Source organism: Chiloscyllium plagiosum, chromosome 41 (genome assembly GCF_004010195.1).
Source record: "Chiloscyllium plagiosum isolate BGI_BamShark_2017 chromosome 41, ASM401019v2, whole genome shotgun sequence".
In the NCBI taxonomy this organism is placed as follows: Eukaryota; Metazoa; Chordata; class Chondrichthyes; order Orectolobiformes; family Hemiscylliidae; genus Chiloscyllium; species Chiloscyllium plagiosum.
This window is the reverse complement of record NC_057750.1, coordinates 20,154,818-20,169,652: the sequence shown is the minus strand read 5'-3', so window position 1 is coordinate 20,169,652 and position 14,835 is coordinate 20,154,818. Positions and strand designations below refer to the sequence as shown.

The 14,835-nt window shown below is 45.2% G+C and overlaps 1 protein-coding gene across 3 annotated transcripts in view; it reads left to right on the top strand.

Annotated features, from left to right (window-relative positions):
• Positions 1–14,835, top strand: part of LOC122542926 (palmitoyltransferase ZDHHC5-like) — a 60,161-nt gene that overhangs the window by 37,008 nt on the left and 8,318 nt on the right. For all 3 annotated transcript variants that reach the window (XM_043681072.1, XM_043681070.1, XM_043681071.1), the window contains 7 exons: positions 1,457–1,614; positions 2,375–2,547; positions 6,435–6,537; positions 10,359–10,450; positions 11,191–11,323; positions 11,636–11,759; positions 12,247–12,365. In XM_043681072.1, the coding sequence (XP_043537007.1) occupies positions 1,457–1,614; positions 2,375–2,547; positions 6,435–6,537; positions 10,359–10,450; positions 11,191–11,323; positions 11,636–11,759; positions 12,247–12,365 (902 nt within the window). The remainder of the gene's footprint in view (positions 1–1,456; positions 1,615–2,374; positions 2,548–6,434; positions 6,538–10,358; positions 10,451–11,190; positions 11,324–11,635; positions 11,760–12,246; positions 12,366–14,835) is intronic.

Sequence of the window (14,835 nt, the reverse complement as noted above, 5' to 3'; positions counted from 1 at the left end):
CAATTTGTTCTGAGTAGTGCAGTAAGATTTAGTCATTTGGAAACCCTGTAACTGTGAGATGGATAGATTTTTGTGAGGTAAGAATTATGAAAGTTATTGGATTGAGACAGGTGGACAGAGCTCGGCTCCACAATACCATTATCTAAACAAATAACCAATCAGATTCAACAGGCTCAACAGATCTTCTGTTTCTGTGGGACAGGCTGGAGATGGTATTGAATGAGTCACCACCTGTTCTTATGTGCTCACCGAAATACAAAAGCATGCATTGAAGTTAACTTGGATGATAGGAAACTAATGGTAGAGTTGAGGGACAATTGTTCAGCATTGTATTCCTGGCAAAGAGCCTTGAACCACAGGGAGCATCAATTGGAAATGTGACAGATGTGGTTTATTAAGACCATTTGCACAAACAAGACTTTGTATTCCCTTGAGTTTGGATGATCAAAGTATTGACTGAGATGTGCATCATCAGAAAATGACCCCCCCCCTCACTGGACACACAAGATACTTATCTATAAATTGGGTCAACCTTCATGTCACGTAAGGAAATACAGCAATCAATTTGTGGACAGCAAGATCCTGAAAACCAGCTTCCAATTAAGACCTCATTTTGGCAGTATGAGCCATGTGGGGAAGGAAATAATAGAGATGTGGACAGAATCATTTGAGGTTTGAGTGCATGTCACTTATCTGATGAAATCCCCAATTCCACCTCGGACTGTTAACAATTCAAGCAACTGCACTCTTTGGAAAATGAGAGTTCAAGTTGGCAGGCCGAAAACACTGCCTACACATTTGCATGCACCTTATTACCAGAGTTCATGGGTTCTCTGTTGAGGTTTAGTGATATATGCAAAATAATTGAGAGGTCCTATCTCCCTCTGAATTTCTCAGTGGATAGAATGAAATGAAATAAGGATGGGAAGAAGGGTAGAAATAAGAATGGCACCTAAGTACTGGCAAGGCCAGGCTGGATTATTCCGATCACCTTGTCAAATAATAAAATTATAAATTGTTCAGCTGAGGAGGAGAAAAGGAAACCGTGGGTCAGTGAAGTGAGGAAATTATGGTGGTGACCAATTGGCTTCAAGCACTGAGGATTGTTTCACTTGTTTCCCAGTTTGACTTTGCCAGTTTTCATATGAACTTTTTCTCTTCTCTCTCTTTCTCTCGCATTCTCTCTCGCTCGCGCACTCGCTCTCGCTCTCGCGCACTCGCTCTCGCTCTCGCGCACTTCGCTCTCGCTCTCGCGCACTCGCTCTCGCTCTCGCGCACTCTCGCTCTCGCGCGCACTCGCTCTCGCGCACTCGCTCTCGCGCACTCGCTCTCGCTCTCGCGCACTCTCGCTCTCGCGCACTCTCTCACGCTCTCGCTCGCTCTCCTGTCTGTCTGTCTACCCCTCCTCTCTCACTCTTTTCTGGCACTCTGCGTTCTGTCCATCTCCTCTTGTCAGCTGATGAAGATGAAGATAAAGATGATGATTTTCGGGCTCCACTTTATAAGAATGTGGAGATCAAAGGCATCCAAGTCCGGATGAAATGGTGCTCAACTTGCCGGTTCTACCGCCCACCCCGGTGTTCGCACTGCAGCGTCTGTGACAACTGCGTGGAGGTACAAGTGGCTTGCCTGTCTTGTTTTAGCCCTCAACAAACAACTGTGGTAATGTTAGATATCTGAAAGAAAAGAAATTGCTATCAAAACTCAGCTGGTCTGGCAGCATCTGTGAAGAGAAAGCAGAGTCAGCATTTCACATAGTGTTCGGAAAAAGGTGCACTGGACCTGAAACGTTGACTCTGTCGATAAATGCAGCCAGATCTGCTGAGTTTCTACAGCAATTTCTGTTAGTTTTAACCCTCCTCTTCGTGCCAGTCCTAAATCTAACCTGGAGCATAAACTCACATAGACACATATTTATGTTGCCAATATGCAGACAGGATATCAATTTACTCTATCTCATGTCACCTTCCCATTCCCAAACTCTGGGTATCAAATTGGATATGTACCTTACCCAACTCCCAGGCCAGATAGTGATCTCTGTATGGAACTGTGTTACTGCTTGAGGCAAAAAACCTATTAATATTTCTTTAAATCTGTATTTCTTTGAATGCACATTGGTAGCCCCCTCATCCATTCGCCAGGTCAAAGATGAATGCTTTTGCACTGTGGGAATGGAAAATGTGTTCAGTGATGTATCATCGCTTTTTGTGGTTCTCTTAAAATGATGGACTTTGTTCAGCCCATTGTGTTGACGGGTTTGATGTGGAGTTAATTATTTGGGTTGTTGAGTCAAGCAAGTGATTAATTGACTTGTGTGAGATTTTAATTCTAGTTTGTTTTTTCTTTCTCTATCCCCACTCTTTCTCCAACCCAGGAGTTTGACCATCATTGCCCATGGGTGAACAATTGCATTGGGCGAAGGAACTACCGTTACTTCTTCCTGTTTCTCCTCTCACTTACCACCCATATCATCGGGGTCTTCGGCTTTGGTCTCCTTTATGTGCTCAACCATGTGAATAAATTGTCTGATGTGCACACTGCTGTCACGTATCCTTGCTGTGTTTGTTCCAGTGCTTTGGGACAGGTTTACAGTATATGCAGGAAGGCACTATGCTGAGAGTTACTTCTCATTGCCTGTCTGTTGTAAAGGTGCTGGATATGTACGGTGACTTAAGTGAGTGTTTGACAGTATTTGTTGTTGATGTATTTGGACTGGTTCCCCTTCCCAGACCTCTGTGTGAGGGCGGTCAGTTTGGCCTGCATAGCAGCAACATTGGTGTGCTGTCCAGTAAATTTGAGACTTGTACAAATCAAATCGGGGTTTGAGAATTCTGGTAGCTTAATCTGAATATCTAAGCATTATAACTTCACGTTACTGCAGCACTTATTTTAGTGAAATGTGGGTTTGTAACAGTTTTTAAACTAGGTTTAGAAGAGCCAGAGATTTCCAGGTCACACTTAGTCCCTGTGCAGGTTGCACCTTGAATTTAAAATTGAATGCAAAATGTTGAGCATGCTGGCTCCACCTAGCAGCAGGCATGTGCAATGTCCTGTTTAAAAGCAGTCTCTTCAGATTAGATTACTTACGGTGTGGAAACAGGCCCTTCGGCCCAACAAGTCCACACTGACCCTCCGAGGAGCAACCCACCCAGACCCATTCCCCTACATTTACCCCTTCACCTAACACTACGGGCAATTTAGCATGGCCTATTCACCTTACCTGCGCGTTTTTGGACTGAGAGGAAACCGGAGCACCCGGAGGAAACCCATACAGACACGGGGAGAATGTGCAAACTCCACACAGACAGTTGCATGAGGCGGGAATTGAACCTGGGTCTCTGGCGCTGTGAGGCAGCAGTGCTAACCACTATGCCATAGTGCCGTTCTCTCCTGTGTACTCTCACTTCTGTGCAGTCCCAGTGGCCTGTTCCATTGTTGATGAGAAAAGCCGCCTATCCACAACTCTGCCTGGGGTTGAGGTGCCTGAGAGTGAAGTGTCAGTCTTTTAGCCTTCATTGCCTATCAGACAGGGGAAGGGCTTTCAGCTCCTTGAGTCTGTCCTGCCTTTGATTAGGGTCATGTTTGATAGGTGATCGAGCTCAAAGGTCTTTGGGGCTTTGTCCCATATCTTGTCGATTTTGTTATATAAATGTATTATCAATCTCATATTTAAAATAACCAGAGAGAATTTCAAGCAAATATTTCTTTTGTATGTCAACGTGCTTCCTCGTTTCATACCTGAAACCTCTGGCTTGAATTTTTAGGTTCTGCCGCTTGTTTGTAGGCTGCACAACCAGAGCAGAAATGTTTTCTCTTACTACATTATCTGTTTCCCTCACTGTCTTGAAAACTTTGATTAATCATCCCTGATCCTTTTATGTACTTAAGGAAGTAGCCCAAGAAAAGCTTTAGTGGATTAATTGATGGTTACCTTTCAAGATACTGTAGATTTTTGAATAGTTCCTATGGACTGAGGAATAGCTAATGTAACCCTACTATTTCAAAAGGGCATAGAGAGAAAACCCAATTATAGGCTGGTTAGCCTGCTTTCTGTAATAGGGAAAATGCTGGAATCCATTCTAAAAGGTAGCTATCTCACAACACCAAGTTATAGTCCAACAGGTTTATTTGAAAGTTCAAGCTTTGAGTGCTGCACCTTCGTCAGATAGTTTCAAATAAACCTGTTGGACCATAACCTGGTGTTGTGTGATTTTTAACTTTTTGTCCACCCCAGTCTAACACTGGCACCTCCACATCAAAAGAATTTACAGAAGGCATAGCATATTTGACAAATCTAGTGGGATTTTTCGAGGCTGGAACTAGTAGAATTGATAAATGGGAGCCAGTGGATGTGGTTTACTTGGACTTTCAGTAGGCTTTTGGCAAGGCCCACATAGATTTGCATGCGAAATTCAAGAACACTAGATTGGGGCTCGTGTACTGACATGGATAGAGAATTGATTGGCAGACAGGAAACAGAAGGAGTTATTGGATCTTTTACCGGGTGGCAGGAGATGATTATTGGGGTACTTAAGAGATCAGTGCTGGAACCCCAGCTATTCACAATATATATGATTGATTATAGAGGAGAGACCTAAATGGAATATCTCCCAAATTTGCAGATGACCCAAAGCTAGTGATTTGTGAGGAGGCTGCAGAGATTTGGATAAGTTGAGTCTGTGGTCAGATGCCTGGCAGGTGACATATTAATGTGGATAAATGTTATCAACTTTGGATATCCAGTGCAGAAACAGACCCTTCTGCCCAACTTCTGCATGCTGACAAGATATCCTAAATTAATCTAGACCCATTTGCCAGCATATGGCCCATATCCCTCTAAACCCTTCCAATTCATATACCCATCCTGATGCCTTTTAAATGTTGTAATTGTACTCAACTCCACCACATCCTCTGGCAGCTCGTTCTATGCACACACTACCCTCTGTGTGAAAATGTTGCTCCTTGGGTCTCTTTACCTCTCTCATTAAACCTATGCCTGCCAATTTTGGATTCACCCACCCAGGGAAAATACCTTGTCTGTTCACCCTATCCATGCCCCTCATGATTTTATAAACCTCTATATGCTGCTCCTCAGCCTCCAACACTCCAGGGAAAATAGCCCCAACCTATTCAGCCTCTCCCTATAGCTCAAACCCTCTAACCCTGGCAACATCCTTGTAAATCTTGTCTGAGCCTTTTCAAGTTTCACAACATCTTTCCTATAGCAGGGAGCCACTGCAAGTAAGCACGCAGATACAGCAGGCAGTGGAGAAGGCAAATAGTATGTTGGCTTTCATAGCAAGAGACCTTCCTAGCGAGAGGATTCAAATGGACGAGGAGGGATTTCTTGTTACAATTGTGCAGGACCTTGCTGAGAGTACACCTGGCACAATGAGTGTAGTTTGAGTCCTACAGCATGGAAACAAAGGTTTACCAGACTGATTCCTGTGGTGGTAGGACTGATGTATGAAGACAGACTGAATCAGTTAAGACTGTACACTGGATGTTAGAAGAATGAGGGGGATATTATGAAATCCCATAAAATTTAAATTGGCAGAGACCAAATAAACAGAGGAAGGATCTTCTCACACTCATTCTCTCTCACTCTTCCATGTTGAATAAGAAGGCATCTGGATGGGTATATGGATAGGAAGGGTTTGGAGGGGTATGGGCCAAGTGCTGGCAAGTGAGACTAGATTAGGATAGGATATCTGGTTAGCATGGACGAGTTGGACCAAAGGGTCTGCTTCTGTGCTGTACATCTCTATGACTCTATAAAGATGTTCCCAGAACCAGGAATCACAGTTTTAGAATGTGGAGTAGGCATTTAGGACTGAGAAAAGAAATTTCTTCACCCAGGGAATGGTGAGCCTGTGCAACTCTATACCACAATAAGCCGTTGAGTCCAAAACACTGAATGTTTTTGAGAAGGAAATAGATATGGTTCATAGATATAAGTTGGATAATAGGCTATGATCGTACTGAATTGCAGAGCAGACTCTAAGTGCTGAATGGCCTACTCTTTCCTTCAATGTTTCTCCTACAAAATGATACAACTGTAGTTCCTGTATTCCTTCCTCATAATCCCCTTTTGAAGTCCAGGTAACATTCTGGTAAGTGTCCACTACACTTCCACCAAGGCCAGTGTATAGCCCTAAGCTTGACATCCAGAAGTGCTCAAAGTGGTGTGATCGACCTGAGCCTTTGCCCTCTCCTGGCTATTCCCTATGTCACTGGGTTTGATGTCCAAGTCCCATTTCTCCATTTACCAGATGGAACCAAATGTGAAAGTATTGATATCCTACCTCCTATCCATCATGTCCTTGACTTCTTGGATGTTGGGTAGAACATACAGAAACTCCCAGGGTCGGTTCTTGAGCAGCTTTTCTGCATTGGTCTGTCTATCTGTCTTTCCCTTGACTCCACCAATGTAGTATGGCAGTAATGTGTGTGGCAGGCTTGTTCTTCATTCCTGTGGCTGGTCTGACTGGATTCCACATCGTGCTGGTCGCGAGGGGACGGACGACCAATGAGCAGGTAAAATATCCATGTTGTCTGTCTCTTAGAAATGCTCCTCCACCTGCCCCTGGGTTAAGCCCTGGTGCGTCATCTTTCTGAGAGAATCAGGCTGGTGAATCTTTTGAGAAAGGTATCAAAGGAAAGAACCTGATTGAGCATGTACTCTGAAGCTGCAGAGATCAGAAATTAACCACAAGCAACTGTCACGCTGATTTACTTTACATATTAAACATAGAACAATGATACAGCACAGAGCAGGCCCTTCAGCCCTCAATGTTGCGCTGACCTATGAACTAATCTAAACCTGTTATCATTTAAACAGTCCATGCTTATCCAAGGACTGTTTAAATGCCCTTAATGTGGCTGAGTTGACTACATTGGCAGGCAGGGCATTCCACAGCCTTACCACTGAGTAAAGAACTTGCCTCTGACATCTGACTTCAATCTATCACCCCTCAATTGGCAGCTATGACCCCCTCATACAAGCAGATGTCATTATCCTAGGACAAAGACTCTCACTGTCTACCCTATCTAATCCTCTGATCATCTTGTATGTCTCTTCAAATCCCCTCTTAGCCGCCTTCTCTCCAATGAGAACAGACCCAAGTCTCTCGGCCTTTTCTCATAAGACCTTCCCTCCAGACCAGGCAACATCCTTGTAAATCTCCTCTGCACCTTTTCCAATGTCTCCACATCCTTCCCATAATGCAGCGACCAGAACGGTACACAGTACTAGTGTTTTGTATAGTTGCAGCATGACTTCACTGCTCCAGAACTCAGTCCCCCTACCAATAAAACCTAACACACCGTATGCTGCCTTAACAGCACTATCCACCTGGGTGGCAACTATCAACCTGGGTGGCAACTTTCAGGGATCTATGTACATCCCTCTGCACATCTGCACAACCAAGAATCTTTCCATTGACGCAGTATTCTGCCTTCCTGTTATTCTTTCCAAAGTGAATCACCTCACATTTATCTGCGTTGAACTCCATTTGCCACCTGTCGGTCCAATTCTGCAGTTTATCCAGTCTGATCCATTCAAAGTACTAGAGTTATAGCATTTCCAGTCAATGTTGGGGAAGTTAAGTCCCCAATAATGACCACCCTGTTCCTTTCACTCTTGCCCAGAGTCGATTTGCCAATCCTCTCCTCTACATCCCTAGAACTTTGTGGAGGCCTACAAAAAACACCCAGCAGTGTGACCTCTCCTCTCCTGTTTCTAACCTCAGCCCATACCACCTCAGTAGACGAGTCCTCATCAAAAGTTTTTCCAGCCACCATTATACTGTCCTTGACTAACAAAGCCACACCTCCCCCTCTTTTACCACCTTCCCTGATCTTAATGAAAGATCAGAGAACCTGCAACATCCATTCCCGACCTTGCTCTATCCATGTCTCAGAAATAGCCACAACGTCAAAGTCCCAGGTGCCTATCCATGCTGGAAGCTCGCCTACCTTATTCCGGATACTGCTGGCATTGAAATATATACACTTCAAACCAGCTTACTGTCTGCCAGCACACTCCTGTGACTGTGAAATCCTGTCCATGTCCTCCCTACACTCATCCTCCAGTGTACTGGAATACAACACAGGTTCCCATCCCACGACTGAGCTAGTTTAAACCCACCCGAATAGCTCTAGCAAATTTCCCACCCAGGATATTAGTACCCCTCTGGTTCAATCCATTAGCATGGATTGATGGATGGGAAAGAGGGGAAACAAGCATGCTGCCCCCAACTGTAATATTTGAGCTTTTGAAGACTTCTGCCCTAAATGCCGACCAACTGCACTTTGCTCAGTACCGAGGCCTGCTTCATTGTTGGGAAGTGCTGTATTTAGGAAGGCAAGCACTATCACTCATCTGGGGAGGTCACAAAAACATGGTTTTTCAAGGTTCAGTAATTCCCAAGGGGAAATTTTAGAAGCTGATAAACGGTATTAAGTGAAACAGAATGCAACTTGAGGATATTTGAGCAATGAGCTCTTCAGTTCATTGAGCCAGCTCCGCCATTCTTGATCATGGCTGATCATCCATCTGAACGCTATGTTTCCATGTTATCCTCCTCAACATTCGCATTCAATCTGTTGGCCTCCATCTTTGGACTTTCACTTAAGTCTTTCACTTAATGGTTGACCTTGCATCGTCTTCTGGGATAGAGATTTCCAAAGATTTGCCACTTCTGAATGGAAAGTTTTCTCCTCATCTCAATCCTAAAAGATCTATCTCATTTTCCAAGACTGCCCATGTTCTAGAACTCACTGTGGGAAGCATCCCTTCTGCATCTAATATATCTCTCTCTTTAAAAATGCTGTTAAGTTTCTAAGATTGACTCTATCTGTTCTAAATTTCAAAGAATATGGGTCAAGTCCTCAATCTCTCCTCGTTGCACCATCCTAGGAATCAGTTTGGTGAAACTTCGCTCCCTGTATGGCAAGTATATCCTTGAGTGGGGAGGGAATTAGAACTGCAAATAGTATCCCAGATGCTGTCCCTTAGTGTTCCATACTATTGAAGGAAGTTGTCTTTTCTCCTGTGCTTAAGATCTTCTTGGGGTAAATACTAATGTACGGTTTATTTTCTGAATTTCTTGGTGGCACCCTCATGTCAGCTTTCAGAGACATGTGAACAAGATTATATCAACACTTGTTCCAATCTCTCACTATTAGGGCAGCAGGGTGGCTCAGTGGTTAGCACTGCCTCACAGCGTCAGGGATCTGGGTTCGATACCTGCCTTGGGCGACTGTGTGGAGTTTGCACATTCTCCCCGTGTCTGCATGGGTTTTCTCCAGGTGCTCTGGTTTCTTCCCACAGTCCAAAGATGTGCAGGTTCGGGTGGATTGGCCGTGCTAAATTGCCCCATAGTGTTAAGTACATTCGTCAGGGGTAAATATAGTGTAGGGGAATGCGTCTGGGTGGGTTACTCTTCGGAGGGGTGGTGTGGACTTGTTGGGCCAAAAGGCCTGTTTCCGTACTGGAGGGAATCTAATCAAATCTATTTTCTTAAGAAATACCACACACCTCCAATCCTACCAAATTGGACAACTTTGCATCTTTTCCACATTATATTCTGTCTGACATGCTCTTGCCCGTGCAACCAACCAAAATCACTTGAAGTCTCTTTTTATCCCCTCAACTGTCATTCCTATCTGGTTTTGTATCATCTTCAAACTTGGAGATATTAAAATTGACCCCCAGATCCACTGATATTGATTGTGAACAGCAGGATCAAAAGGAATAGTTTGGACTGAGCAGTAGATCAGCCATGATATAACTAAATAGAATGATGGACTCCAGAAGGGGCTATAGGGCCTTCTCCAGTTGCTGTGTAAGATCCTCAAGAAGGGGCTGAATAGGTCTACTGTTTGTTTGTCGAAGCAGCTGAATGTGGATCCTCCTGTTCCACAGTCAATGTAACAGACTGAAGAATAAGCCTGCTGCTTTTCCCGTGCTGAGTCCATGCCAAGGGCACAAATAATTTTGGCTTATCAGTGGTGAGAAATTGGGAGAAATGTTACGTGGATTGATGGGATCAGAATGACTGTGAGGTAGAGTTTGTGGGTTGTCAATGGACTGTGTGCTCTTTTGTGCTGTCTCTGTACTGCGGAAACTAGATTTATGGGATAATGGCATTCACAATGAAGGGGAGGCATTTTGGAAAGAGGCTGGGGTTGGAATTGATCCAGTCCATTGTAACGGAAGACCAAGCAATGATGGGGAAGTGGAGAGAGACCAAATTGACTAGAGTTGAGGATGTCACAACTGCCCCAGAAGTCCAGGTCACTGTCTGATTTATCTGTGTGCGTTTCCACAATAAAATGCCCTTCTCTTGTTTTAGGTTACTGGGAAATTCCGAGGTGGAGTAAATCCCTTCACGCAGGGCTGTTGGATGAATATCTCATACGTCCTGTGCAGCTCACAAGCACCCAGGTACGAAGCTGCTACTATGTCACTTTTCCACAGAACCCTACTAACCGTCTCTTCAAGTCCACTATCCACTTCGCCAAAGCCTGCTGTGCTCTAATAAATTGCAGCCAAATACACAGTTTGTATTCCACAGGGAAAAAGATGACTTGTATTTTTACTGTGCCGTACATATTTCAGGAACCCCCAATGCACTTTTCAGGTTTTGAACGTGTTATCGAAGAAGCAGCGTGACTAACCATCTTTACATCCACTTGAAAGGATGGGAATTTTAATGTCTCTTTTTAAAAAATGGCACCTCCAGCAGTACTGCATTGTTACTGATACTCTGCCGGAGCAATGCTGACTGCCCAGCCTGAGAGCACCCAGTCAGGATTGACAGTGTGGTGCCCCCTCTGGACCGATCTTCTGACAGTGCACTGACCTGATCTCCACAGTGCAGTGAGATTCTCCACTGAAATGCTTAGATGTGCCACCACTGTTTCCACTTCGGTGTCGTTCTTTCAGGATTGGGTTGGTTTGCTCAGTCGGCTGGCTTGTAATGCTGAGTAATACCAACAGAGTGAGTTAAATTCCCACACTAGGTGAGGTTACCATGAAGGACTCTCCTTCACAATCTCTCGCTTCACCTGAGGCCTGGTGACTCTCAGGTTAAACTAGTACCAGTCGTCTCTTTAAGAAGAGAGCAGCCCAATGGTCTGCTCGAGCTTTGGTAACTTTACTCTTTGTCATTTACATTCCTTCAGGTACATCAGCCGAGAGAGGAGGGAGTTTATTACTCCAGTCCAGACTCCCTTCCTGCGTCCCTTGGTTTCGGACACTGAGGTCACCATGAAGCTGATGGACAATGGCATTCAAACAAACCTCAAGAGGTCACTGGTAAGAATACAGGGCAAGCTCGGATAGAGAAGGGGAGGAACAATTCTTTTAGCTTGTGACTCTGGAATCTCATGCATGTGGAGTGACGCTGGGGCATGGGATACCAGGAAGTTGACTTTGGGTGCTGAGGTGTGACATTGAGGTGAGGGGTGGCACTCTGATGAAGGGCAAGGTGGTGACACTGGCGAGTTCCACAAAAGTAACAGAAATTTCCACTCTGATGTCACTGCTGCTTTAAAAGTATTGTGTGAAGTGGACATTTAACACTTCAATTTTGGCAGAATAACTCTCCATTTCTGTTTTTCCTTATAGTCCAAAGGAAGTCTGGAGGTTATGGAAAGCCAGTCAGCTGATGCTGAGCCCCCTCCTCCGCCTAAACCCGAGTTACACCGTTACTCAGGCCTCAGGGCTCACTTGTCACTGGCAACAAACGAGGGTGAGTGGACAATCCCCATTATGTCTGTGGTGGCGGGGTGTGCATGCTACACTTTTAAATAATAGGGGACAAAATTTAGGGGATCTCGTGTGTTTGGAGTGGCTGAATCCTGGCAACTGCCTCTGTGCCTTCACCCCATCTGTGTGCAGTCACATTTAACATTCTGGGAGACATGCACAGGAGGAAGTGTTAAACAGCTGACAGTAACTTTGTCTGGTTCCCACTCTGGCATCTCACTGCCCTGAGGGTCAGCTGGTTTTGGTGTTCTGAGTTGATCATCTTGTGAAAGATCAAGTGCAGTTGGATATGTAGGTGGTGGAAAAGGGCATCCAGGGTCGCAGCAGGAATTAGATTTTTGCCGAGTGTATAAATTGATGCCACTGCTGTTCTTAGAGGCAGGTGCTTCTGTGTGTTTTCCCTCAGCTTACCATTGACCAGAGTGGTTTTAATCTCTCCCCATCTTTCTCCCACTGCCATCCTGGTGCAGAGAGTAACTTGCTGAACAGAATGGACAACCCACCAACACCCACTATGTACAAGTACAGGCCAGCCTACAACAGCCCAGGGCGCAACCACACTGCTCTCACGCACTCCGCCAGTGAAAAGGTATGTTTTCTTTCCCATCCTGCAGCCACTAGCTTGTCACTTTGAACTGCATTGGGTGTACAGTGCAGTGGAAGGCCATTCAGCCCTGCTCACTGTTAATTTTTATGCTGTTCATGTGCAACTTCTTGTCCCACTTCACTACCACCACTACTGCCCACAAACCTACCCTGCACCCATTCACTACAAGATAGACAAGCAGGAGGCTGGAAGAACACAGGATGTTGCCTGGCTAGCTGTGTTCTTTCAGTCCCCTGCTTGTCTGTTTTGGATTCCAGCATCTGCAGTTTTTTTTTAGTCTCTAACCCATTCACTCCAATCCTCTCTCATTGACAGATCTTTGATTCCTTTCCCCTTTATGGTTTATCCAGCTTCCATGTAAACACACCAGTATCCTTCATCTCAGCCATTTGTTCTGGGGAAAGCATTTCACATTGTCCCCACTCTCTAGGTGACTTTCTTGTGAATTGCAAATTGGATTTTGTAGTAGAAGCCTATCCTGCCCCTTGTACCTGTGCAGACTCCGAGACCAGTTATTCTCTTTTCCACTCTTATCTTTCCCCGTAGATCTGCCAGTGCTTGGGTTTCAAGTATTTATTTGTGACTATCTTACATCCTAATGTAGCTGTCTCTCTCAAATTGAAACATCTTCATCTACCTGATCAAAATTTTTCCAAATGTGACATTTTAATGCACAGATCACCCCCCCTCCCCGGGCTCTCTTTAGCTTGGAGAAAAGAGTGCCAGTTTCTTTCGTGTCTTCATGATAGTTACAACCTCTTGTTATCCATTGAAAACATTTTTTCCTCCTTTTCTGTGGCCCACCTTTTGGGTGGGGGGCCTGGTGTGGTGAGGAGGAATGGCATAGTATTGTTGCTACACTTGTAATCCAGATAATGCTTGGGGGACTTAGTTTTGAATCCCACCATGGCGGCTGAGCAAGTGATGTGAACAGAATTTGAATTAAAAATCAAATGACACTTTTCAGATGGCATTCAATAAGACCTCTCATATCATCATAGCATGTAAAATCAAAGTGCGTGGGATTCAAAGAACAGTATTGAAATGGATAAAGAACTGGCTGGCAGACAGGAGACAAAGAGGGGGGTCAGTGGGACCCAAAGAGATAAGTCTGAGGCTGGTACAGTTGACAGAGGGGTAAGTAAAATAGTCAAGGCAAGCAAGAGCAAGGCAGAGGACAAATTAAGACTGCTAAATTAAACAGCATTTATTTCAGTGCAAAAGGCCTGACCGGTAAAGCAAATGAACTCAGGGCATGGTTGGAAACATAGGACTAGGAAAACACTGCTATTACAGAACCATAGCTCAGGGAGGGGCAGGTTTGGCAGTTTAATGTTCCATAGTTCAGATGCTGTAGGAAGGAGAGAGTGGGGATTGGCATTCTTGGTTGAGGATAAAATTACAGCTGTAATTGGGATATTTCTGGGAGTATGTCCAGTGAGGCTTATTTGGGTGAAACTGAGGAATAAGAAAGGGATTATCACCTTATTGAGATTTCTTAGGCATTTGAGATTGAGAAGCAGATTTGTAAGGAGATCTCCAATACCTGTAAGAATAATAGGGTTGTAATAGCTGGGGCTTTTAACTTCCCAAACATAGACTGGGACTGCCAGAGTGTTAAGGACTTGGGTGGAGAGGAATGTGTGCGTACAAGAAAACTTTCTTCAGTATATGAATGTCCCTGCTAGAGAAGGAGCTGAAAATGTGTTGCTGGAAAAGCGCAGCAGGTCAGGCAGAATCCAAGGAACAGGAGAATTGATGTTTCGGGCATAAGCCCTTCTTCAGGAATGAGGAAAGTGTGTCCAGCAGGCTAAGATAAAAGGTAGGGAGGAGGGACTTGGGAGAGGGGCGTTGGAATTGCGTTAGGTGGAGGGAGGTCAAGGTGAGGGTGATAGGCCGGAGTGGGGTGGGGGGGGACGTAGTCGACGATGCCCTCCACCGCATCTCTTCCACTTCCCGCTCCTCCGCCCTTGAGCCCTGCCCCTCCAACCGCCACCAGGACAGAACCCCACTGGTCCTCACCTACTACCCCACCAACCTCCATGTACAACGTATCATCCGCTGTCATTTCCGTCACCTCCAAACGGACCCCACCACCAGGGATATATTTCCCTCCCCTCCCCTATCAGTGTTCCGAAAAGACCACTCCCTCCGTGACTCCCTCGTCAGGTCAACACCCCTCACCAACCCAACCTCCACTCCCGGCACCTTCCCCTGCAACCGCAAGAAATGCAAAATTTGCGCCCACACCCTCCCCCCTTACTTCCCTCCAAGGCCCCAAGGGACACTTCCATATCCGCCACAAATTCACCTGCACCTCCACACACATCATCTATTGCATCCACTGCACCCGATGTGGCCTCCTCTATATTGGGGAGACAGGCCGTCTACTTGCGGAACGTTTCAGAGAACACCTCTGGGACACCCAGACCAACCAACCCAACCACCCCGT